The sequence below is a fragment of the Coprinopsis cinerea genome (genome assembly GCF_000182895.1).
Source record: "Coprinopsis cinerea okayama7#130 chromosome 8 map unlocalized cont3.8, whole genome shotgun sequence".
In the NCBI taxonomy this organism is placed as follows: Eukaryota; Fungi; Basidiomycota; class Agaricomycetes; order Agaricales; family Psathyrellaceae; genus Coprinopsis; species Coprinopsis cinerea.
In genome coordinates this window covers 120311-144805 of record NW_003307537.1, presented here as the reverse complement: position 1 = coordinate 144805, position 24495 = coordinate 120311, and the positions used below count along the sequence as shown (strand labels likewise).

Below are 24495 nucleotides of genomic sequence, written 5' to 3'. Positions count from 1 at the left end.
ACTCCGATTTCCCTGAGGAACCGAGACGAACCCGAACTGCATCATTTGAAGTGCATAACTCATGCCAAGTTCGACTTCTTGCGGGGTCCTAGGGACGGGCGGCTAAGAACTCCGGAATGGAGTTGAATGAGCGTCTATTTGCTTCCGCGCCGATCTTCCCGTGAGGCTAGCTTGCCAAGTGGCTACTATCTCGTCCACCCAGACATGGACTGAATCATATTCTCGACGTGTAAGGTCCGGTCTATGATGGTACAAAGGAATACGTGACGATACAGGAGAGCCTGTCAAATGATTTCTTTTGAGGTGTTGGTGTTAGTGACGGCGCTGGTCCGTTGCAGCTGTCCAATTAGCGCCAAGCCCTTCTCCAATCTGGAGGCTTAGCCTGCGGTTCCCTTGCGATGAGAGGTTCGCTGCGAACCTCGATCTTGGGGCTAGAGAGAATAACAGTATATCAGCGATCTCATCCTCTCCTCTAACGGCAGTTCGATTGGTACGTACGCATCTATAGGGGAGCCTAAGACGCTTGTGGTAAGCAGAAGCACCACTGCGCAGACTGCCGTCGTGAAAACCTTCATCTCCGTTGCTAAACAGGAACTTGGGTGGTGGAGGAGTATGAGGCGAGCGCGATCAGATTTGAGGCTCACGTTAAGCCTTGAGGGGAGAGTGGGGCGTCAAGCATCGCCGCTTTATATGCCTCCCGGACCCTTTGGAAATCACACGCATACATTTCCCGTTTGAGCGCTTGAGGTCACATCAAAAGTGTGGTCACTGGACTCCGTGTCAAACCCGTTTACGGATTGACATGTCCGGACTGTATCCGTCGATGGGAGTCGGAGGGTCGGTCAATGGGAATAAGGAGAGATATGGAAGAAAGGAACGCCAGTCAGAACTTGAGAATCTGAGAATCGGAGTCGCGGAAGTGGTAGTGCCTGTCCACTTAATAGCTGGGGATCCGGGAGACGTCTGACAGGGACCCCGTGAAGTGAATGGGAACGAACGGGAGCTAATTATAAGTGCTTGCTTATATTGTGAGTAGACATCGGATGATCTATTTTGCATTGTACTCGGGCCCACAAGTCGTATCTTTAGGACCTTGAAAACTGAGAAAAGAAGGTAATCCGAGACTAACGCCATACCCGGTCACGCTCTACGCAGTGCATACTCTGTCACGCGACATTCAAAGGATCGGCGACGAAGAACACAGGGAATGGCCTCCTATTACCCTTCGCTCGGTTCCATGGGAGTGAATATCACAGTAACATCACATTCTCAACGCGTAATTATAAAGTCCGGCCATACAGCAATACAAAGGAATGTAATTGAGATACAGGAGCCTGCCAATAATTTCTCCGAGGCATAGATTTAGCAGCCCCGGCATTGAAGGTTGCTAGTGTTGCAGCAAAGACCACGGGTTCGGCAGCTGGCGATGCAGAACAAAGCTGCGGCCTGTAGCGTTTATGGTTAGCCTACGTCCTAAATATTACGGTGTGAAAAGGCCGAGTGTCTACCTGTGGGCTCGGTTCTCTAGCCAGGAGGCCCTCCCTGTAAGTGAAGGTTAGCATGCGTCGACAATGGGCGATAACTTAAGCAACGTACAAAGCACTGGCATCCTCAACAGGAGCAGCCATCGCAGTGATGGCGAAGAAAGCGGCGACGGTGGTGGCTAACAAGTTGAACTTCATGGCGTAGGACGTGGAGAGGCAATAGAGAACTCAGTCTAATGAGCCATTGACGGCGCTTGCGCCTGGGGGCTTATTGCTTCACACAAAGTGGTGTAAATGCAGTGTATTGTCCGCTTTGAGCGTGCGCCAAGAAGTCAAGTCGTCGCTGGTATGTCGTAAATAGCCAGTAAATAAAGCTAATTAACCACGGCGATGAGGAAGGACCGAAGGATCATGTGTTCCGATATGCATAGTGTGAGTCAAACTAACAAGCTGAACGAGGAGCACATGTGCTCGAGCGCTGTGAGGCTTTGCTAAGGTTGCTCAAAGAAACGAGAGAAAACCAGATGAGACGGAAGAAGAAGCCCTTCGAGCCCCTGGCCTCGAGCCTGAAACATATTTCGTCACGGTGGAACGATGCCCGTCTGCGTTGCAGCCGTGTCGGACTCCAAGGGCCTGGAGTACCATGCCACTGCGCACAGACCACAGAGACGTAAGAATAGTAGATAAAGGAGGACTCTCAAAAGGTATATACGCCATCTTGGCCAAATTCTCCACTACCGCTTTACGCCGCTTCATCCCTTCAACTGCCACCCATTGTCAACGGATACTGACCTACCACCTCAGGATGGCCATCCTGGCCAGAGAATCAAACCTACGTATGAATAGACAACCTGAACGCGTACCAATCTCTTCGGGTCGTACTAACATAACCACAGAATTCGGGTTCGGTCCTCTTCTCCATCTAGGACTTGGCCCTCAGGGAAGTTATCTGGCTCCCTTGCATCGCTGGATGTATGATAAACGATGGTCGCAGTGGCGTCTATTGTTCTATTGTAGACCAGCATGGAGGTTTCAAGCTTAGCATCGGATTATAGTACATGAGACACCTTGAAGGGAAGGTACAGGCGGTTGCTCTAAACGCTGTCCGACTCTCGCCACGAAGGAGGACGAACTTGCGCTTCACGGCGAGTAATATTCAGCGACGTATCATCGCTATCCGGTGCTCTCCAAGAAGGGGGCTTGGACTGTCGTGCGCTGATGATGGTATTCGCAATACTGCATTAAGCGCCCAACCCGGGACTGCGAAGTCAGAATGCATTTAACGGGTTGATGGATTTCACATATGTCACTTACGAGTCCTCGACAGGAGCGCAGATGACGCTTGCAGCCAGAAGAATTGTGACGTAGGCCGTGATAACGTAGGACTTCATCGCGGTAACTGAGAAGGCTTTCGACGAGTAGAGAGCTGATGAACGGAGTTCAGGACAGCCCTTGCGGTTTGATCTCCTAGGGTGATAGTGATAGTGATATGGGTAGTTTTCTCTCCGACTCTTATAGAACTGAGGAGTTTCTCCTTGTGTGCAGATATTCTCGATGTTGATACCTATGGACTCCCTGTGAGTCTCACCCGAGCTCGAATCCATGCGACTCTTCCTTCAAAACACCCTCGTCCGCTCCGACGATCGGGGCTATAGACAAAAGGCGAGGCCTATAGAATGTGCAGTCCATACGAACGGACATCCACATCCATACAGACAAGACTCTGGTATTGTTTACTCCTAGTGACTATAACGCGCGACCTCGTTGTCAGTACTACCGATGAAACGGGCTGCGGACCCACAAGTGCGACGCCCTCGGTGATGAGGATGTCCCCAACTCTAGTTGATAGTCTTTCCCCTATGCGCTTCGCACATGGAAAGAAACCACAAGTAAGTACATACACAGTAACGGAACAAAATTAAATACCTCTCAGTGCAAGGAGAAAGCCGTGGCGGGTGCAATCTACCGAGCCTATTCATTCCAGGATCGCGGCTGTATTTGGGCCTGGAAACGGGACGTCTATTGAGACATTTCTCCGAGCCATTAGTCTGGGCTGTGAGAGGGAGGCTTCCCAGTGGAATGTACTTGATAACGGGGGACTATAGGCCACGGTATAAGTGGGTCAAGACCGGTCGCTTGAAGTTATTTGGGTTCTCATTGGTAGTATAGCACATCGCCCCATCAGCGCTTGCCAGGGTGCCAACTACATTTAAGCCATTTGGTGGCGACTTTAAGTATAGCTCATGTCTGCTGTCTCACTCCTATCTTGACAGGAATTCGATCCAACTGTCCTCCTACTCGCAAGGCTGCCTAGACTGACGTGACTGCGCATGTGTGGTCTCCGACTCGGAGACGCCCACCTCCACGCGATATCGCTCCACTCCTGGTTGCTTGTATGGCCTTCTGATCTTCAGAATTTCGCACATCGTTGGAAGATGGCCGAGGAAGCATATCGGAGTTCCCACCGGCATTGTCTCCCCGATGACGAAAGTGGTTGCCGTACCTAGACTCAGGGGTTGCGCCCCTCCGAATTCATCGAACCGGCGTGTCGCGCTATGTCCTATCCCATTCATACTATCATTCACAAGGAAGTGTAAAAAATTGATGAATGTCTAAGTTTTTCCCGCCTTCAGTGCGACATTTCCCGTAAAAATTATACCATTCTGTGCGCTCGTGTATATGCTTTCTAACTGTGCAAAAATATCATCTGAAAACGAACATACCTTTCTGCCAGAGACATTCCGGGGCGACGAGTCAGAGATTCAAGGATCTGTAAAAAAATGTGACACGCGGCAGCCACGGCTGTCACGCATTTGAGCAACTCCGAAGGGCAAAGCGTGACATCATTTTCAAATTCCGCTACACATCAAGGACATCGAGGGAGAGACCAGCGGAACGTCGAGCATCGATTTGGGAGGATGGCAGTATGAAGAAGACAGCAGAAAAGACTACAAAACGCTTGCTCAGTATATTACTAAGTCGTAAAGTACGATTATAAAGTGAATAATCGCCGGATAGGGTGTACTGCAATAGGATCCAAGCAGGGGAGGGGGAATAGCAGTCTATGGCAACTGAGAGTACGAAGAACCGGAATTAGCGGCATAGAAATGACTAGAATATGGATAAATTGGCGGGCTAGAGTATGGATTAAACGAATTGAAAGAGCTCTGTAGGACAGGAGAGACCATGTGAGTGATTTGGGGAATGGTCTGATGGGGAGGACAAGGAGGATTGGCGAATTGTGCAGCGGAAATCGCGAAGTTGGAAGAGGGGTGCGATGCAGGCGATGGTTGGAACGCATTGGAAGGATTTCCCACAGGGGTTGGAATGTTGGGAAGCGGTTGAGATGATGTAGAGGGACCAGGAGGGGCAGGAGGAACAGGAGGAAGGACGGAGCTGGGAGGGTAATTTGGTTGACGTGCACGAGCTTGAAACAGAGCAAGAAACCGAGTTTCAAGTTTCTTCGAAGGGTGCGCGTCGAAATGCGCTCGAATCCGCCCCAGCAGCTCAGCCTTGGTGCCTCCAGAAGGCAGGCTGAGATCAATGGCAATATCTTGAAGTCCGGCGAGTTTTTGGCTTGCGAGCGTCCCAGAATATGCGAAATCGTGACCCCGTTCTAAACGCGCTCGCTCTCGTTCAGCCTCTTGCGCGCGACGACGATTGGCAGCATCGATTTTTTGCTGCGCCTTTGCAGCTTTCGCGGCGTCCTGTTCCAAAGCGAGACGTCGACCTTCACTTGAGGTGAGACAACGTGCGTTAACGTTGAGCTTTTGTTGGCGTTGGGTCGGCTTCTGGCGGGCGTTGAGCTTGCGTGAGAGGTCGGCAATTTTGTCATGCGCCAATTTGCAATGAGCGTCACGATTCTGCAGTTCGATTTCGAGTGCAGAAGCGTACATTTCGAGCCTTCGAACGTACGTTGACCCTTGTTTGGCCCCAACTGATGGACGTGATGGACGGCGGGGGGCTTTGGGCAGCTCGGGAGAGGGAGAGGGAGAGGGAGAAGGATCGGGGGTGACAGTGGGTGTGGGTGGAGGAGAGACGAGGGGATCGATAGAAGCCAGGATCCCGAATGGGTCAATCGCTGGCGGTGATGATGAGGAAGGCGACAAAGCAGCATTGCCATCGATGTCAGGCTCAGAAGCCTCACGGCGACAGCACTGGTCATCGTCCTCGTCATCATCGGAGCACTCAGATTCCGAATCTGAGTGATCATCCTGCTCGGTCTCGGGCTCGGGTGTCGAATCCCGTGTGGACTCAGAGGAGGGGCTCGGAGTTGCTGGAAAGGAAGGTGGAACAAGGCCGTATGTTGTTGATGTATTAAAGCTCGGTGCAAAGTCGCTTTCAATGAAAACTGAAGCATCAATGGGGTAGAGGCCGGCCTTCTTGAAGGCACTCTGAATTGTGCTTTCTTTGAATGTATCTTTACGTACCGCCATGTACTCCTTCACAAAATCTTCCCGGGGCATGCCATTGGGGTCCAGGTCGAGGATTTCGTTGCAGCGTTCAGCCCAAGCACGAGAAAATGGCCCGAATACCCCGACATCGAGAGGCTGGAGCTTGTGAGTGGTGTGGGGAGGAAGGCAGAAGATAATGATGTTGTGGAGAAGGCCAAGATCGATGATCTTGACCTTCTCATGTGAGCCATGACCATCGAGAACGAGAAGAATGGGCTTCCCGGAGGTGTTACGGCGTGTGGCTTGAGGGATGAATGATTTCTCAAACCACTCGCCACACAAGAAGTCATCCGTCCACCCATTCTCGGACATGGCAATGCTAAATAGTAAAGAAGCCAAAATTAGATTAGAATTAATGCGACTGATTAATGACGCACCATATCTCTGGATCCACATCAAACCATTCTCGAGAAAACTCTTTCCCCGAGAACACAAACCCGGGCTTGAGAGGTGTGCCATCAGCACATACACACTCGATGATGGTTATTAGTTCTAAGTTGTCACTGCGATGGCGGTAGTGAGGGCGTCTAGTTCGAGGAACGATGTATTTGCGTGCAGAGAGTTTACGACCACCTCCCCGCTGACAACCCTTCTCATCCATGTTGTAGATGTTCTCACGGGGGATGTTGTGTGTGGTGACGATGTCGTTGAGGAGCTTGAAGTGGTGCTGAACAACAGGCTTGTTGAAAGCCCGACTCCGCTTTGGATCGAGACCAGATGGACGTCCCAGCGTCATCTCTGGGTGGCGCTTGAGGAAAGAGAAGACCCATCCTTCGGACGGCATCTTTCCACAAAGGACTGCAGCCTTCTTCCGCAACCCAAGCTTATCAAGGGGACAGCCAATTTGAGAATAATATATGATCCACTGACATAGTACCTTCTCTTGCTCCTTGGTGAGGAGCTGTTGACGTTCATGGGCGAGATTGCGAGGGGGAATGCCTTTGTATCGGCGACGAAGAGTGAAGTAATCAAGAGTGATGGATGTTTCTCGCCGAATCTCCTCAATGACAGAGCCGTAACGCGCCGATTCTGACAAGGCAAGGCGGCGACATGCTTCTGAATACAGCCTTTCAAGCCGGGCCTTACTGCCACCGGAATCAGAAGCCTTGCCCATGGCCAAAGAGGAGACAAGGTCAGAGACGACCCATGAGGGAGTGGGGGTGCCCGAACTTGGGGTACAGGCCAGAAATTCTGTGCTCTATCGTTTAAGTAGGAGTTCGCTTAACTTTTGCACTAGTAGAAACCATTAAACAAACAAAATCGCGACTCTGCGCGCAGTGGACGCGACGCGACGCGACGCGACACACGGCGGGATTCGGCCGGCCAGAGCGGACTTTCAATTCCCCACCCCGGCGATTGTCACGCTCGAAGGTCTCCAGCCATTTGCGTTGAATGCTGTTCGATTCACGTCGGAAAAAGTGTGTCTTCATGAGGCGTTAGGGTATCTGATGATAACTGACAGCTTTTCCCGCCATCCTGAGACCACATACTCTCACTTTTGGCCAAAAACCCTCATTTTGACCTTAAAATGCGAATTTTCCCGTACTCAAAGGCCCATATCTTACCACCAAACTGGCCGATTTCTCTCAAACTTTTTCAGAATACGCAGGTCAGCCTTCTTCATGCAGCTATGTACTTTTTTTCCCCGAATATTTGCGTTGGAAACAGCAATTTCCATTTTTACACTTCTATGTGGGTTTTACACACTGATGTGAATGATAGTAGACGAAACATTGATTCAAAGTTTCGAAGAGGGAGATCTCTTCATTAGCCCCTTAATGAAATGTATACCCGGGTTTGGGAACGCATATGTCCTGGTCTATGCACTTGAGAAAGGCACAAAAGAATCGCCTGTCAAGGTAACCAACGGGTCCAAGTAAAGCAATCGACCTGTGCTTCTCTGAGCGTTCCTGGGATCGTTCCTACAAAGAAGGGAGCTTTGGGGTTGGAATAACACAGCCACAGCGAGAGCGTTTCAGTTGGTTCTAGAAGAGTGAGGGCTTCTTCACGAGCTGTTGCGTCACTGAAGGGGTCGTGGTTTCAGAGGGTTGGGCTAGGGCTCGACCAATCCAGCTTGTAACAGCCGAGATGACCGTAGTTCAAAGCAGAAATCCAACCCGTCGTCATGTATTTATAGTACCCCTCACCACATGGACCACATGTCAATAGCCTGACGTTACTCCGATGCGTCAGCGACCATTATCACAACATCATCACATGGCAATACTACAACTGGTACTTAACAGGTCGTCGCTCCCAGGCACACGTCCATCCATCCTTCAACCAACAACCCACCCCCACCCCTGGAAGCTGCTCCACGTCTGCTAGCAGATAAACCAGCAAAATGCAATTCACTCTTTTGACAAAACTCGTCCTCCTGGCTGTCGCTGCTTCCTCTGTCGCAATGCCGATTGGCGAAATGTGAGTTCCTGCCTGGGTTCCCAGTCGCGACAACACACTGATTCTTGTCACAGCAAGCTTGAAGCGCGCAAGCCTCAACACAAACCGTCTCCTCTCCGGGTCGGTGCTTCTTCCTCATGAAGAGTCAGACGCCCAATGCCTGGCGCAACTAAGTGGTACCATTGACCACCAATACCCCCTGGCCGAAAAGAAATGGGCAACCAACGGAAATCCGCATCGTAGTCTTGTTCAATGTATCGCCGATTGGGTTCGCATTGTAGTCTGGTGTTGTTGTAATGTACCTGTACATCGGGAAGCATGGATTATCACCTCAAATCTCTTCCGAGTGGAAGAAGGACACTGCGCTGCTTCGACCAGGTACGCTCTCCCCCCAGCTCCAATCCCTCTCACACGGGTTTCCCTTTGGTTTCCCTGTGCCGCGTGGCACCGTCGGGAGCGGATCAATTGGGCGGTGCGTGAGAGCACCCAATGCCCTTAGCGCCCATCGAGGCTTGGCGTACTGAGACGATCCATTTGTTGCGAAGTAGTGCGTCATTGGTGAGAGCTTTCGCGGAGCACTAGAGTAGAGATTCACGACGAGATGCAGCGACCATGGTTGTTAAGGCAGGAACTCACGAAGATCGCCTTTGGAGCAAAAAAAACACAACATATCAGATGCCCTTTATGCTTGAAATAACTCGTCCAGCAACAATCATATCTTTCAGATTGAACTGTCAACAGGCATTCTAAGACAGTGAAGCCCGATGCCTAAAAGCGTCACAACGTGAGTGAAGCTGATCACCAGAGTCGCCTACGGTTCCAAGTGGGGCATCGTCGATGACAGATTGTCAAGATATTTGACTCTCCGCTGTCCCCATGTGTAGTCGTGGCATATACATAACACTAAGGCGCAGATCCCCTGTGTACTTAAAACGACAGTTTGCGTTATCTTTATAAACGACATCGACATTCCCATTAGGCCTCGAGGAATCCTGATTCAAAAATAAGTAACCTGGGGGAACAGCCTGATACAGCCCGAAACCGTCGCTGTCGGACACCCAATCCCATTCATTCTGCGAAAGCGTATGATGCCAGGTTCAGTGCCTATTACATTGAGTACGCCTCCGATGTGTACGCTCATCGTGGAAGGCAGTCACCAATAACACTAAGGCAGTGTCACTCCGGCATCATCTATACTCAATGCAGGTGAAAGGAATTTCCTGTATGCAAGTAATTGACTGGGATGATCAGCGCACAGACGATGCCAAGTCCTAAGAACAGCGGAATAGAGTCCGCATCGAGCGCCCATGGATCCTCGCGCCACCAAGTACAGTAGTAGTAGCACATGCACCGCGACTGTGATTTTCCACTGCCATCTGCATCCATCAGGAACTTCGATAGGACTTGCGCTGAAGAAAAGTGACTCCGGTGTGGCGAATTCTCCGCTGCGACGCTCGTATAAAATATCCTTGAAGAAGACCCATGGAATCTCCTCAGGAGCGCGCCTGCCGCCGACTCCCCTTCTTTCACCTACTGATACAGTCCCCTGAGTTGCTCGCCACGAGATGTCTGTTGAACTCTCTCCCGAACTCAAGTTGCGCTTCAGGGGCATCAGCGTGATCGAATTCACCAAAGACCTATCATTGGTCGATATAGGTTCGCCTAGAGTCACCCTTTCCATGCCTTCAGACTAAAGAGTAACTCGTGATGCAGGTGTCCAGTTATTCATGGTCCTCTACGGCCTCTCCGTCTTCCTCGAGTCTCCACGCGAGTCGAGAAGAGGACGCATCCCGTACATCATCATCAGTTTCGCCATCCTTATCCTCACAGCCATCGCCTCCAGTCTGGATGCCATCCGAAACACGCGGATAAACTTTTTCACGATGGTCAGAGGGATCGACGACTATACGACTGTGTATTTCACCATTGATCGCGAGTGGGAGCGGTTCGTGGCGAGCTTCTTTACCTCTCTTTCTGTTATCATCGGGGATGGACTCTTGGTGCGTACTATGGTCCTTGAAGGCAGATGAAACCTGGTCTGAGAATGCCCATTGTAGTTGTACCGATGTTGGATTATCTGGAAGGATGTCTGGTGGGCGATCGTCCTCCCCACGATCCTCTACCTCACTGTCACCGGTACGCCTTGCAACCCCATTGATTGCCTCGACGTTCCTTTCACTCACGACCTTCACCCAGGCCTTCACATATACCAAACCTCCGTCCGCGCCCTCACCAAGCTCCTCAACCGCGCCGACCCCGCCAAATTCTCCGCCACAGGCGGCTACGTCCACCCCACCGTCGTAGCACTCACCATCATCCTAAACATCCTCATCACCTCCATGATCGCCTACCGGCTCATCCGTGCGCAACGAACTCTTTCCAAGGTGCTGCCTGGAAGGAATATGAAGGTGTACAGCGGCGCCGTGGGCATCCTCATCGAATCGGCTTTTCCATTGACGTTCTTCGGGATTGGGTCGACGATTACTGAGATGCTTGCGCTGGCGTATGTTGAGAGGCAACCGTGGTGGTTGAGGAATATGGCCACTGCTGGATCGATTCTTAATGGCTTTTACTATACCTTCGTGGTAAGTCCTCGACTCGTGTGAGCAGAAATTTCATGGACTCACCTCAACTCTTTTCCCTGTAGGCTCTATCACCTCAGATGATTATCTTCCGAGTGACGACTGGGCGCTCGTGGATGCGCCACGAAGAGACCATCCATACGAAAACCAGACCTCTCTCCCAGCCTATCGTTTTCAACCATGGCTCAGCCGATGTCGATGAATCCCTCCTCGAGTCTTCCAATCCCCCAGTTTCGAGCCCGGAGGCTGACGACCATTCCGTGAAGAAAGAACGATCGAACATCGTGTAACAATCTGGAGAGCGCACCTATTTATTAGATGGATGTAACACTGGGACACCTTGTTGTAGAATTCGTTTAGAATTGGGGTTTAGGAAAAACTTCGTCCCCATCAGGCACTCTCGGGTTGCAGGACCTGAGTCTGCGGGTACCAAGTCGGTGAGTTGGCGACTCTGGGCGGAACGACTCGAGATGCTATGTAGTGGGATCGTCTGCTACAGTGCACCGAACCCGATTGATAGCGTTGTCGCAAACTTGTCAACAAGGCTGGATAGTCGACCCTATTAAATCTTCATCGACATCGCCAACAGCAGTACAATCTTGATCATCGAGACGCCAGAGAATATGGTGGACGAAGACGATATAGGATATCATTATTGACTGGGGATATGGTACAAATCGATGGACGTAGACTGCAAGAACGAGCGGAAAATTTCACCTGGAGAGGCAAAAGGTCAGGAACGAGATTGTAGAAAACAGAAGCCAAATCGATTGAAGGGGAGTCTCAGGAAAAAGAGGTCGTCAAATCCGCCCAAAGGACGGGTCAGGCTCATTAAAATCAGTATATTTTTTGGAATCATCGACAAAGAGAACGTGTAGATCAACAAGAAGAAAGAACCGATGCTCACCTGAACATCCAACGATCCAGCGACGCCCGCCTGACCAAAAAATCCATCTCCAAGCCCGAACTCGCAAAGCGAAAAAAAGCAGAAAAGAAATATCCCAGGGAAAATCGACATGATTCGGCATGGGTAGTGCACCGAAACACTTCCTAGACTGGTGTTTATCTTGAAGAAGATTCAACTCCGAAGAGTCGAAAGGCACTGTGTCGATGGTAGGAAACAACAAAACGACCAGCGTGGCAATTCTTCGTGGAGAAGAAGAAAAACAGTTGCGCGCGAAAATCTCTTTAAAAACACATTCCGGATCTTGCCGTGATGGATATAATCTCCGCTCCAATATCGGCCCACTTCGGCCGCCGCTGCCATGGCAAGCGCTCTCCACAAACGGCGGGCAAGTGCAGCAACGATGGTGAGCTCTGAGTACCCTTGTGCGGCGCAATGTTCTGACCCTTCTCGTCACAGGCGTTGATGTAGTCCACTTCTGGGCTCTGATCGACCTTCATGATCAGACCCAAGGCGCTATGGGCGCTCGCCAAGAGCGTCTTCATCTCAGCTGGTCTGATGGAAATGCGTGATTGAGATCTCGGTGTAAACACAACCTTGCGGACGACGTCAGAGCCACTGGCTTAGGCTTTGCCCAAGCCTGCGCCCGAGGAACGCACCCGGGGACAGCACTGGTTGTTCTCTTCCCCCAAGTTGCTTGCGACTTTCTGCCTGTTCGCTGCGCGACAAGCAGCTACTACTCGCCGTCATGTCCGGTGCAGCCAACTATTCACGCTTGGTCTTCGATTATGACCCTGCAAATCCAACCCTCTACGAGAAAATCTTCTGTGTCAACCCCCCTCCGGACATCTGTCCTTTTGGACCTTGTCCAAATAGCGATGTGACGGGAATTGGACAGCAAGTATCTAGTGAGTGCCCAACCTTTCGTGCGTTTCGACTATCTGCTGAAATCGTCTTTACAGTCTATATAACAACCGTAATATATGGTACGTTGTGCTGTCACTAGGATCGTCCATCAATCTTTTTTTAACGCTCACCCACTAGCCATCGTCCTCGTCTACATACCATGGCTAGGACGGCCGATGCTCTACGCGCACCTCAGCGTCATCTACTCCCTCCTGATCGCAGCCCTCATCTCAATCCTCAAAACCAGTCTCACCCAAAACGACGGCGTCTTCGTACTCGTCTCCGTCGCCTCCCCAGCAACACTCTACCTCTGGTACCTCTCCATCCGGTCAATCTGGAGTCCCAAGTGGTTCCCCGTCGACCTCCCCGAGAAGCACAAATCGACCGAGTTTCAGATCCTGCGGGTGTTGACGATACTCAGCTTGGCGTTTACGATTGCGTTGGTGTGCCTGATGTATGTCCCCTCGGAGAAGATCAACTTTTCGCAGCCAGCGTGCAGTCAGGTGTTTGGGAGAGAGTTGTGGTACAACATCGCGTGGCAGCTTCCGTGGGTTATCCAAGTCGCGTCGATAGCAGTGCTATTCTTTTTCACTTTGGCTGTATCGTGGATTTGGAGTCTCAGACGGAGATACGAGGTGCCTCCAAAGTACGCCTACATTGCCCTCCCAATGCTGCTCTGAACTAACGCGACTGTAGATCTCACCTCCTGTCCTACATGGAACCAACCGATTTCAAGGTCGACCCTTATGCCATCAACCCTCCGATGCGACAAAACATCGACATCGTCACCTGGACCGAAGGCATCCTGCACGACGTATACCCCCGATTCATGAACCCGACTCTCAGCTCCTCCATCGTCGCCATCATGCAGTGGAACATCGTCCCCGCCTGGATATGGGTTATACCGAGCAAAGACACCATCGCCTTCTTCATCCTCGCCTACGGCCTATTTCGCGAACCACCCAAGCCACATGAACCACACCCATGGATGATTTGGTACATACGCATGATGTAGGTGGACATTCCATTCACAGTGGTGAGGTTATCTTGCTGACGATGTGTTCTAGAGTACTGGTTGCTGCTGTGGCCGCTGTGTTGATCTGCCACAAAATCCAGATCCTCAGCCTGGTCGACTGGGTTTTCATTTTCGTGGTTATCACGAGTATCATTTGGAGCGTCAAGAACTTCACTTATCGCAACATGAAAGTCTTTCTACCAACGATCCTGTACGTACTGTATCCTTTTCGGAGCACGCTCGCAGTAACTGACATATGCAGATCCCTATCCATTCCAATCGTCTTCGGAGCTCAAGTCCTGACGTTCGTCCTCGGCTCATCCAAAGCCTTCTCTCGCGAAGCACAGGAGAACCCACTCGACATCGCAAGTACCACGATGCCCTTCATGATCAGCACCGTCTCGATGGCTTGGTGGCTGATTTCATGGAACGCCACGGCGTTTTGGCCGTGGAAAGTGTACCTGCTACCGAAGGAATTCAGGTGAGTCTCGTCATTCCCTACCACGGCGTGTGCCCATTGTTGATTGGGGTGTATGGAAATAACAGTAAAGCACTGACACCTCGAACGCATCTCCTCAAGTTCTTCTTCCTCGTACTCGGACCGCATATCCTCTGGGTACAGGCGTGTATTGGGTCGAATCCCACCGGGTCCACAGATATGACTTTCGGCCAGGTACCTTTCCACTCCCTCCCCTCGACGACGACCGTTCCTCTTATCTGACCCTCCCTTACCACAGATCTTCGCTCTAATCGTCTCCCTCGTCTCAATCCTCACCATCTTCGACGAAGCGAAGGACGTACCCAAGAAAGCCTGGCTCGCAGCCTTCTCCTCCCGGCGCATGCCACCAATCAAGCACCCATCCCAACGAGACGACACCAATCTCGACAACGACTCCTCAATCCCTCTCCAAGACGGACATAGCTTCGGAGGGTATGAAGGAAACCGGAACAACGTTAGTATGGGCTTGAGAGGGGCTGGAATAAGCAAAAGCGCCACCGGTATCCACAGAGGCTCATTGGCAGGCTCATTGGCGGTCGACCCGTGGTCCAACGAAGTCGAGAAAGGCCTGGAGAGCGCGTCGTTGATGAAACATCGCTTCACGGAAAGTTCGTCGTATCTGGGGTCGTATTATGGTGGTGGTGACAATTCGACGGTGGCTTCTGATCGACAGTCGGAGACTGGGAGCTTTGGGAGTACGACGAAGCTGGAGCCGTTGAGGGGAGTGGGGCCGTCGGATGGTGAGTATCGGGTGGGGAGTTTGGTGGGGTATAAAGGGCAACCGGGGGTGTTGATTGGAAAGTCGGGGCAGAGTTGAGAGAGCAACCGGAATTTCAGGTTCATTAGCATACGATACCTAGCATTTTTATATTCCAGCCTTCAAGTGTGATATATTTATTCGCATTTCCACCCATTTGTATACCAGATATCATCACCTTTGCATTTAACACGTTTTACACGCTTGGAGCTTGACAGAGAACAGGTCACTTCTGGCTACATCTCTTATAATGTTTTTTCATTGAACGGGCGACGATGGAGGCTTCATACCGAAAACATGCAAAGCGACGTAGTATACTATAGTAGAGTAGCACTATAAGTCCGCCCCCCAGGAGATTTTCCTGGGGGATTCCCGCCCGAGCAGGAAGGGAACTCCCGCTCCAGCAGGAGGTTCCTCTGCGAGTGCGGGTCGCGTTTTGGGGGAGGAAGTTGGGCGTAGAGCCAGTCTGCGACGTGGGTCGCGAGAGGCAGGCGGTTCAGTACTGATCGGGGAGTCGATTCGAAACCCATATCCTCTATCACACACCGGTATAGCCATTTCCTCCCTGGGCTTTGTATGCAGGGTCGTTTTAACTCTCTTCCCGCGACTCAGGTCCATCGTCGCAAACTCGTCGGACTCTCGGACGTTTCCGCGTAGTACATAGTTCTGTGATTCCGGCTATTCAACTGATTCAATCGCGATCGGTTTCACGGCGTACAAGTACTCGTGGTATGTCGCATGCTCTGAATCGTGAGGCGCAAGCTGTACTCATCTCGTTCACCTCGTTGACATAAACCATTTAGTCTCAAGTCACGTTTTGGGGGAGAAAGTTGGGCGTAAGGCCAGTCTGACTCTGCGACGTGGGTCGCGAGAGGTAGCAAGCAGGCGTTTCAGGCCTGAGAGCTGATCGGGCAGTCGATTCGAAACCCATTTCTCGTCGTATTGTTCTTACTGACGACACGTTGACCAGAGGCAAGGCGCTGGCGTGCATCCTTTCGGACGGATTTCAATACATCTTCGCGGTCATGGAATGTGTAGACGCAACGTCCGACAAGTACGAGCTCTATTACTATAACAGCTTCCTTTTCATCCACGATCGTGTGCCGGCCTTGGACAAGGCAAAGAAGCTGCTCGCCATGATGGTGTGCTGGGTACGCAATGCATTACTCGCTGCAGATGCTCGGGCTAACATGCGTGCAGGTGGTACTGACGCCAGCGGGAATCAAAAACAATCAGTCGGGGATCTGACAACGACGACACGACTCAGCATGCAACCGGCCTGGATGAGATATGTATTTATATTGCCCAATGTACTATCTAAGCCACCTTTAATTTATCCAAAGACTGCAGTCTGGAGGGGTCGCTTGTAGATGAACATAACTACTCGCGAGCGCGCATAGGATTTGTCTACATAAATAGTGTATGTGTGCTTAGGGAATGCAACCTCGGAGATTGACGGTTCCGGCAGGTCGTCACCTGGCCACTTGTAGCAGAGGAGACGGGCCCGTTCGTTCTTTTCAAACACGCAGACTCCCTTGCGGTAGTCAAACCACACGTCGTCGTCATGTGGAGCGGGGTCACACTCTGCAAGCTGCGCAAAGGCAACACTATCCGGAACCGCTACATCCGGGTCATTGGATACGATGACTCCGATTAGAGCGGGACGCTCCACGCTACGCACAATGAATCGAAAGGTGTTGTCGATGTAAAATGGGACAAAATAGGAATGGAAGTGTGTGAAGTCCTCCGTGGACTTCCACTGCGGACGAATACCGGAAGTGGGTGACGAATCGAGCTGGCGAGATGCGTTCCAGTCGGCAATGTAGATGTAAGTCGACTGTGCGAGGATTCTTCGATGGGGGAGAAGAAGGAAGTACTGCGGGACAGGTTAGCCAACAACTCACATAGGATGAATTATGGCACCTACAGAGGGTTGTAAAAGTGCTATGTCAGTACCCAAGACAGGCCCTCCGCCGGCGACCGCTGTCCAGTCGACGATTTTGGTTCCACCTCGGAGTCGATGCAAGGTGTAGGCAACATGGTCCCCGAGCAATGAGCAACATTGCGTCTCGCTGTTGTCGACGAATGACTTGAGAAGGCGGGCCGAATAGACAATGGCCTCTCCTTGCACCTCTGGCCTGATCTCCCAGATCTCGACCGTTGACCTTCGAACTGCTGCGAGCCTGAAAACTGGGGGGAAGAGTCGGTTTTCGAAAGAGGAGGCGGAGGGCAAGGATGACTCTGGATCGATGTTCTGAGTCCCTATAACGTCTATTGCCACGCTGACGCTGACGCATGGGTCGTTGGGATAAGGGGAGGGCAAGAGGAGATGCATGGTGCCGTCTGCCTGGCTCGGATTGCAGTAGTAGATGGAGCCGTCGTTTGTTTTGTAAAGAAAATACCGGTCCCCCGGCAATGGGCAGAGCGGCCCCCAAATGTCCGGAATGCTGTCATCCATGGTGAACGTCTGGACTGTGGACTGCAGTCCCTCCCACCCAGTCCACCATTGGACGACTCGAGCCTCGAGGTCATCGCCCGAGCACAGTTCCACCGGCTTGGACAGGAAGAACGGTCGGGGAATGACAGTGTCGCAGTATCTTCTCAGAAGCGACAACCAGACCTCCCTGTCCTTTGATACCGTGTGCAGGGCACGGCAACACTAGGTGCGACTTGTCAGATTGCAGCTTCATTTTGGGAAGGAACACTGAGTACTACCCTTCGGACAGATAGAACATCGTTCCATTCGATGTGTTTCATGATTTCGACGAGGATCTCGGGGGGAAGGTGTGACAATCGAAGAATTTGGGGTTCAATTCGACGCGACTTTCGCTGCTAATCGGTCAGTTTCTTCCTTGGAGGTGAATACAGATACGATACCTTTGACCATTGCAGCCACGGACCTCTTTTATAAATCACCAGAAGCGCTAGCAGAGCAGCACAGCACGAGAGTCCCAACTTTTCAAGTGTCGACATTTTGCGGAAGCCGTGAGCGTCGACGTCAAAGGGCAACGCTGGCCTGGACGCCTCGTGGGTCATGAACATCGTGGTATGCCGTTTCCGTCGGCGATCAATCAATCATTGACATGATGCCATGCTCACTGACTCTGGGCGCTTAATTCAGTTCCTAGGGACATTCTCCAATCGGAATCGTCATAATTTAAGGCTCTGAATCAATTAATACGGGGAATATATGTTGGTTTCAATTAACTACGAAGCAGAATCGCGAGTCGCTCATTCCTTCCACCATCTCATGGTCATCAAGCGCTTGTCTTCGCCAGCTCAATCGACCCAAGTGGGCTCAACTCGGAGCACCGCCTTGGGCTGATACTTCTTCCCCTTCAACCGTTTCTTCTCCTCTTCATACTCAGCCTCCATCCGAAGCTTGACGCTACGATGGACTTTGACTCCGTTCGTGCGTTGCTTGGGGATGAACCTCGGCCTAGCCAAGTTCGAGCTAAACACGAGAATTCAGAGTCAGCGGGCAGGTGAAACGTTAGGGAGATACACCTACGCGAAGTAAGTGACCCATTGGTTGTCGCCCCGCTGGTACCGCAGTTGAAGGGGCATGAGCTCCAAGACCCACCACGCTTTCTGTATCCTAAGCTGGTCATAAGCCGGGGAGAGCGCATCTCGCAACTCTTCCTCCTCCTCGCTCCCAAGGAACATAGGGCCAGCGGGTGCCTGCGAGGCCCGCGCGAGCGCCTCGAGGTTCTGCGGTTTCTTCTTCGTAAGCAGGGCCTGGGGCCGGATGGGAATCTCTTTGGCAGGGTGCTTGCGGAGTTTGTGCTCCTCTGTGACGGGCAGAGGTGGTGGACGGGGTGTGACGAAGGGGTACAGGGTTGTAGGGTCCAACCCGATCTCGTAGAGACGGTCGGATTTGAACATGATGCCTGTCCCTGCTTTGAAGCACTCGCGCACCATCCAGCGGAGGGAGATTCGGGCGAGCGAGTGGCGGGTTTTGTTGCTGACGGAGCCGCCGCCGACGTCTGGTATTGGTGGGTCAAAAGTGAGGCAGAGTGGAGGAGGGCTGGGGGCACGTACCACAGTGGCACCCGGCAAACCAAACCTCTTCGATGTCTGTCTTGACAGCCTTGCTATGGGAAGTCGAGTACATCCGTTCGAAGGTGCTGAGGATCTTCTCATCCGAATCCTGTTTCCTCAGGTTCCTACTCTTCTTCCCATTCTTGCTATTCTTACCACTAGCGCTTGTGCCGTTCTTCTCGTCTGCCGAGCCCTCCTTGGAGGACCTACTTGTGAACGGCGTCTTGGGCAGACTGGGGAGCCGTAGGTCGTTCGTCTGAAGCTTCAGCAGGGAGATGTCTTCCTCGGAGGCCATGTTGGATAGTGCTTTCTCCACGGACTCTTCGTTTTGATCACCCAGCTTCTCTTCCTCGCGTGTAGGTCTGTTCCAGAGGTTCGCCTTGAACTTGGCTCTCCTCTCGTCCAGGGCGACGGCGTGTCGGAAGGTGCGGACAATGGTGTTGGAAGTGGTGAAGGGGAGTCGCTTGGGGATGATACCAACCGAATCGACGGTATCCCTACAGTGAGTCGCTGATGAGAACGCGAGACTCGACGCATCAGATGAAGACATACCAAACACCGATGAAGTCGATATCCACATGGATGGAGAAGGCTTTCTTGAATTCGTTCGATTGCTCCCAGCCGATGTGGTCTGTGCGGGTGTACATCTTGTACGCAAATGGCACCTGCTCAAAGTTGTCTGCTGGGAGGAGGCCGACTTTATGGAGCATTCCCGCCAAACTATTGTCGACATGAGCGTCAGGTCTAGCTGGTATAGGGAAATGATGCTCACCTTCGAGCCGTATAGGCACCTCGGGAGAAGCCTGTGCACTTGATGAGCGATCTGTTTTTATCATCGAAATCGCTAGTACTGACCAAACATGCTGATTCGGTCCCCAGCTTGATCTGGAAACGAGAGTTAGCGAGATCGTTGGAAAGAGCCAGATGGTACCAACAGTTCTGCATCAGGAACTCGTACCCGCTCATGACATGGGCGTGAATACTTGAAGCAAACATCGTGTCCAATGTCTGGGAGATGAAATCGTTGAGCTGTTTTACAGTTGTCATGAGCAGAATAGCGCGCCTTTCGAATCTTGGACATCAACGGAGTTGCGACTTTGGGTGAAGTATACGTCCCAATTCCAGTCTGGTAGACGAATACTGCATCAGCTTTCTCTCGAGCACCCTAGGACACAGTGCGGGGACGCACCTGGTAGTACACCATCTGCTTCGTCTTATCATCCTTCTTCAACAACGACACCAACTGAACGATATTCGAGTTATCCGCATCGAACTGATCGCCCGTCCCGTCGAAGCACAGCACCAGTGTCCTACTTGGATGCTCTGGTGGTATCACAGGAGGACATGCACTGGGATCCAACGTCCGACGAGGCTGAGGTTGAGGCTTTGGAGGAAGGTGGTGAGGTGGCGTCGTCGCCGTTGCACCCTCGACTATCACTTCGAAATCGCTCGTCATGGTCCTCGAACGTTCATGCTCGTGTCCTCGATCGATAACAGTCTCTGTCATGGAGAACGCGGTTGGCTCTTGGATATGGCCCGTCGTGGCTGGTTGCTGTACCCCGGCCATGGTCACAGTGCGATTGGAACCTGGCAACTCTGGATTTGGCGGCTGACGAGCTGCACTCGCGGGCGCTGGAGATGTTTGGGCACGAAGGGCGCAAGAAGGGGCTTGGGACTGACAAGGAAAGCTATATATCAACTGCTGAACGCGCGACAGGTGGAATGGAAGGTGACGTTGTGGAGACGGGCGCTTAAGTTGGCGACTTCCAAGTACTAGTGCTTCGATGTCGACAGCCTCGGGAAGGTGTTGAGCAAGAGAGGCGAAGAGAGGGCCAAGACCCTCTCGGGAAACGATCGTGAGGCCATGTCACCGCCCGTTTAAGAGCTGTGGACGCCGTCGCCGTTCAGGGGAAGTGACTAAAAACAGACATGAGCTTTTGACGTCTTGGCCATTCTCCCATCACGCAATGCCGTCACGCTCAGAGGCGTCCAAAGCCAGACCCCGTTCATGGTCTCCCGAACAAGTGAGCGTTGAGGCGATTCAAGAGGCTTATGAGAAGTAGGGTATGATCACTATCATTCTGAATTAACGGACAACAAAGCGATGCGGAATACATGGAATCTCCGTTTCCATTGGATCGGGAGGTAAATTCAAGCGAAGCTTCTCGCCACCGAAGTGGGTTTACATACCACGGTTCGAATCAATGTGCACATCCACAAGGTCCTCTGAAAAGAAAAGCCATCCCAAATCCAATGCACATTTATTATCCTTAGCACTTCTATCATTACCACGTCGATGTATCCTATTGACAGACAGAATGGTGGAGGGACTTCCCAAGCATTTCCCACATGTCATATGATCGTTCAGAATCGTTACAAGGGTATCCAGAAGCTGTAAACTATTTTCAGAGCGCTCAATCCACCCAGGTCACCTTATCCAGATTCAACTTCGCTTTCGGTCGATACTTCTTCCCGTTTTCATACACGGTATCCATCCTAATCTTGACACTCCTGTGCACCTTCACTCCATCGGTGTTCATCCTCGGAATAACTCGCCCTTTGGCGAAGTTCCATCGGACCTTGCTAACCCACTTGTCGTCTTCGTTTCGCTGGTATCTGTGGCGTATTGGAATGATCTCGAATAGCCACCACGACTTGACGAGCTTCAGCTGGTCGTACTTGGGCGCGAGAGCGTCGTAGAGCTCGTGTTCCTCTTCCGTCATCTGGTTGACGAAGTCGTAGTCGTCGGATTCGTCTTCGCCGGTCATGATGATTGGCGGAGGCTTGTTGCGTCGTTGGATGCGGAGGTCGGCAGCGTTGGGGTTGAGGGGAGCTGGACGGGGGATGACGACTGGGTAGAGGGAGGCAGGGTCCATACCGATCTCCCTCAGACCCTCGACTTGGAACAAAATTCCACTTTCTCTTCTGAAGCATTCGCGAATCATCCATCTAAGAGAAATTCGCGCCAAGTTGATCTTCGTTTCATTCGATACTGGGAAGGGCAAAGGTCAGCGTTCAATCCACGAGGCAGCTGCACAGGAATAGGATTCAGGGACTCACCAGAACCGCCGCCGACATCTTGGTCCACACACGTGAGCATGATAGGAAGATGAAAGTAGGGAACAATTGGCGCTTACCGCAGTGACAGCCGGCAAACCAAACCTATTCCAGACTGCTGTTAGAAGGCTTAATCATCCCTAATGTGGCAGTGGGGGACTTGCCTCTTCGACGTCAGTAGGCGAGGGACGATGAATACTCCAGCGATTCTCCAACGCGATACCACTAGGGTTATCCATTTGCGCCTTCTTCTGCGCCCTCTTCTCGCGCTTCTCAATCTTCTGGTCGGTAATACTGAGATGAGCCTCTTCGTAGCCCAGCCGAGCCCAGGTGTTCGCCTTGAATTTTGCACGACGTTCATCCAGGGCGATGGCGTGCCTGAAGGTGCGGACGATGGTGTTCGACTTGGAGAATGGCAATCGACGAGGGAAGATGCCAACAGAGTTGACAGTATCCCTATTGCAAGAACGAGTGTGGGTTGACCGGAAATGAGCAAAGCGGCGGAGATAAACCTACCAGACGCCAAGGAACTCGATGTCCACCTCGATCGAGAAAGCTTTCTTGAAAGCGTTAGACTGCTTCCATCCGAACGGGTTATCGTTCTTGTACATCTTGTAGGCAAAATGGACTTGTTGGTGGTTTCCCGCCGGTAGGAGGCCGACCTTGTGTAACATTCCTGCCAGACTAAAACGGGGAACGGTAAGAGCGCTCCTATGTGGACCCGAGGGGCGCTACTTACCATCTAGCCGTATATGCTCCTCGAGAGAAGCCTGGATACATAGGTTAGCTTCCGTTTGGTCCTTCGTGGGATGTTCACACTCACCAAAAATGCAGATTCTGTCATTCTTGCGATCTAAAATGGTTAGGCGGTCTGTCAGAAGAAATTGATCTCAAGGTCGTGGTTTCCCTACAATGTTGCATCAAGAATTCATAGCCCTCTAAACGGTAAAATGAGCACGGGTGTTCAACACGAGGGGTATTCCCACAACGTACGTTTGATATGAGAATCGATATTCCAGGCGATTGCTTCATCAAGGGTCTAAGCCCATAAGCAGGAACATGAGCTGAAGAATGTAGATGCGGGGCGGCGGTGGACATGCCTTCGATATTTTGGTCAAAAAGGGAGTGGCGAATCTTTCCGCAGTATACGTTCCGATGCCAGCCTGTTCGTGAGTGTTGAGATGATCCACCTCATGCCTAGAGAAACACGCCACTAGCGCACCTGGTAATAAACCATCTGCCTCTCGGGGTCGCCTTTGTGCAGAATACTGAAGAATTCCACGATATTCGAGTTCTAGGAACAGCCATGAGATCCATGCATTCAAATCATAGCAAATGGGTTGACGTACGTCGGCATCAAATCTGCGAGTGGAGCACCGTTCAGACGACCTGAACCGAGAACAAGAAGAGGTGACAACTCACTGGTCGCCTGTGCCATCGAAACAGAGGACGATCGTCCGACGCTTGTTGGTGGGTGGAACGACCGGGCTGCCCATGAACGTCGACGAAGTATCCTGTCGCGAGTTCCTCCGCCCCTCAGTCGTGGTGCTAAACTCGGTCAGGGTCGGGGACGCCGTGTACGGCCCCATATTGGTAGTTTTTGAAGGTATGCTGTGGAACGATACTTTCGTGTCCCTATCGATGGACATCTTCGAAAGGTAAACAGGGAGAAACGGGGGAAATAGCTTGAAACGAGAGGAGGCCCAAGAGCGATCGTCGAAGAAATGAAACAGCTTTTATACCTGGCGAGCTTATTCGGTTAGCGGTTGTGAAACGTGACAGCTTCCTGTGGTTCCTGTGGTGCGTCGCTTGTGGCTTGCAACATCTTCGCACCGATCCCGGAGGTACGCCATCCTCCATGTACCGTTCATCGTCCAAGTGCATGGAAATGGGTCTCGTCATTAGGATACCAAGTGGCTTAGGTGTCCTAGAATGGCTGTATGACGTCCTAAGCCTTTTAATTTTAGTGACTGAATCACATTTTCTACCGGTCAGTAAAGGGAGCTTTAATGACACTTGACAGCCAACCTGGATGATAGGGGCCAGCCGAATGGGCCGATTATGATGGCGTGGGGTACTTGGGTGTTAGTGAGGGACAAAGGGACGGGCAATGGAGATTGTCTTCGACCTCCTTTTTCCTCCCAGATTGCGGCTTACGGGTGGAAACGAGAAGATAAGAACCAGTCATCGAAGGCGAATTCGCTTCCGTTTAGGCAGTGACAGTTAATTCATGAATCCCGTTCCGCAGGGAATGCAATGCGGCAGGCTGAGGCCATTATTTGTGACCGCTTGGATCAGATGGTCTTGGCAAATGCTCGAGTGCAGGCAGAATCTCCATCTCGTTGAGGGTCATAGTCCTGTCATTGGGAAAAGGTTGCAAATCGACCCAAGTACGA

At 51.7% G+C, this 24495-nt stretch overlaps 9 protein-coding genes across 9 annotated transcripts; 3 read left to right on the top strand and 6 right to left on the bottom strand.

Annotated features, from left to right (window-relative positions):
• Positions 1-1362: 1362 nt before the first annotated feature.
• Positions 1363-1682, bottom strand: CC1G_05370 (hypothetical protein; the record flags this gene model as incomplete). Its single annotated transcript, XM_001835356.2, has 3 exons — positions 1363-1446; positions 1509-1542; positions 1597-1682. 3 exons carry the CDS (start codon positions 1680-1682, stop codon positions 1363-1365), a joined length of 204 nt encoding a protein of 67 aa, XP_001835408.2.
• Positions 1683-2578: 896 nt separating this feature from the next.
• CC1G_05369 (hypothetical protein) lies at positions 2579-2875 on the bottom strand (the record flags this gene model as incomplete). Its single annotated transcript, XM_001835355.1, has 2 exons — positions 2579-2720; positions 2799-2875. The coding sequence occupies 2 exons, from the start codon at positions 2873-2875 to the stop codon at positions 2579-2581; spliced, it is 219 nt and encodes a 72-aa protein (XP_001835407.1).
• Positions 2876-8245: 5370 nt separating this feature from the next.
• On the top strand, positions 8246-8674 carry CC1G_14934 (hypothetical protein). The gene is made up of 2 exons (XM_002910557.1): positions 8246-8359; positions 8413-8674. Exons 1-2 carry the CDS (start codon positions 8283-8285, stop codon positions 8477-8479), a joined length of 144 nt encoding a protein of 47 aa, XP_002910603.1. The 5' UTR covers positions 8246-8282; the 3' UTR covers positions 8480-8674.
• A 1229-nt stretch (positions 8675-9903) lies between these two features.
• CC1G_05367 (hypothetical protein) lies at positions 9904-11210 on the top strand (the record flags this gene model as incomplete). Its single annotated transcript, XM_001835353.1, has 5 exons — positions 9904-9994; positions 10052-10338; positions 10396-10474; positions 10535-10923; positions 10986-11210. The coding sequence occupies 5 exons, from the start codon at positions 9904-9906 to the stop codon at positions 11208-11210; spliced, it is 1071 nt and encodes a 356-aa protein (XP_001835405.1).
• A 1362-nt stretch (positions 11211-12572) lies between these two features.
• Positions 12573-16249, top strand: CC1G_05366 (hypothetical protein; the record flags this gene model as incomplete). The annotated part of the gene is made up of 11 exons (XM_001835352.2): positions 12573-12732; positions 12787-12810; positions 12869-13376; positions 13427-13741; positions 13798-13956; positions 14008-14226; positions 14292-14418; positions 14483-14984; positions 15805-15861; positions 15917-16152; positions 16202-16249. The coding sequence occupies 11 exons, from the start codon at positions 12573-12575 to the stop codon at positions 16247-16249; spliced, it is 2355 nt and encodes a 784-aa protein (XP_001835404.2).
• Positions 16250-16334: 85 nt separating this feature from the next.
• CC1G_05364 (hypothetical protein) lies at positions 16335-18043 on the bottom strand (the record flags this gene model as incomplete). Its single annotated transcript, XM_001835350.2, has 4 exons — positions 16335-16877; positions 16929-17660; positions 17717-17830; positions 17879-18043. 4 exons carry the CDS (start codon positions 18041-18043, stop codon positions 16335-16337), a joined length of 1554 nt encoding a protein of 517 aa, XP_001835402.2.
• Positions 18044-18280: 237 nt separating this feature from the next.
• On the bottom strand, positions 18281-20609 carry CC1G_05363 (hypothetical protein; the record flags this gene model as incomplete). Its single annotated transcript, XM_001835349.2, has 9 exons — positions 18281-18455; positions 18513-18987; positions 19043-19539; positions 19595-19762; positions 19815-19845; positions 19898-19927; positions 19978-20071; positions 20106-20168; positions 20232-20609. The coding sequence occupies 9 exons, from the start codon at positions 20607-20609 to the stop codon at positions 18281-18283; spliced, it is 1911 nt and encodes a 636-aa protein (XP_001835401.2).
• An 847-nt stretch (positions 20610-21456) lies between these two features.
• Positions 21457-22142, bottom strand: CC1G_05362 (hypothetical protein; the record flags this gene model as incomplete). Its single annotated transcript, XM_001835348.1, has 2 exons — positions 21457-22034; positions 22103-22142. 2 exons carry the CDS (start codon positions 22140-22142, stop codon positions 21457-21459), a joined length of 618 nt encoding a protein of 205 aa, XP_001835400.1.
• A 97-nt stretch (positions 22143-22239) lies between these two features.
• On the bottom strand, positions 22240-23748 carry CC1G_05361 (hypothetical protein; the record flags this gene model as incomplete). Its single annotated transcript, XM_001835347.2, has 9 exons — positions 22240-22555; positions 22616-22783; positions 22839-22869; positions 22923-22952; positions 23011-23037; positions 23093-23138; positions 23322-23393; positions 23449-23461; positions 23522-23748. 9 exons carry the CDS (start codon positions 23746-23748, stop codon positions 22240-22242), a joined length of 930 nt encoding a protein of 309 aa, XP_001835399.2.
• Between the last annotated feature and the right edge of the window lie 747 nt (positions 23749-24495).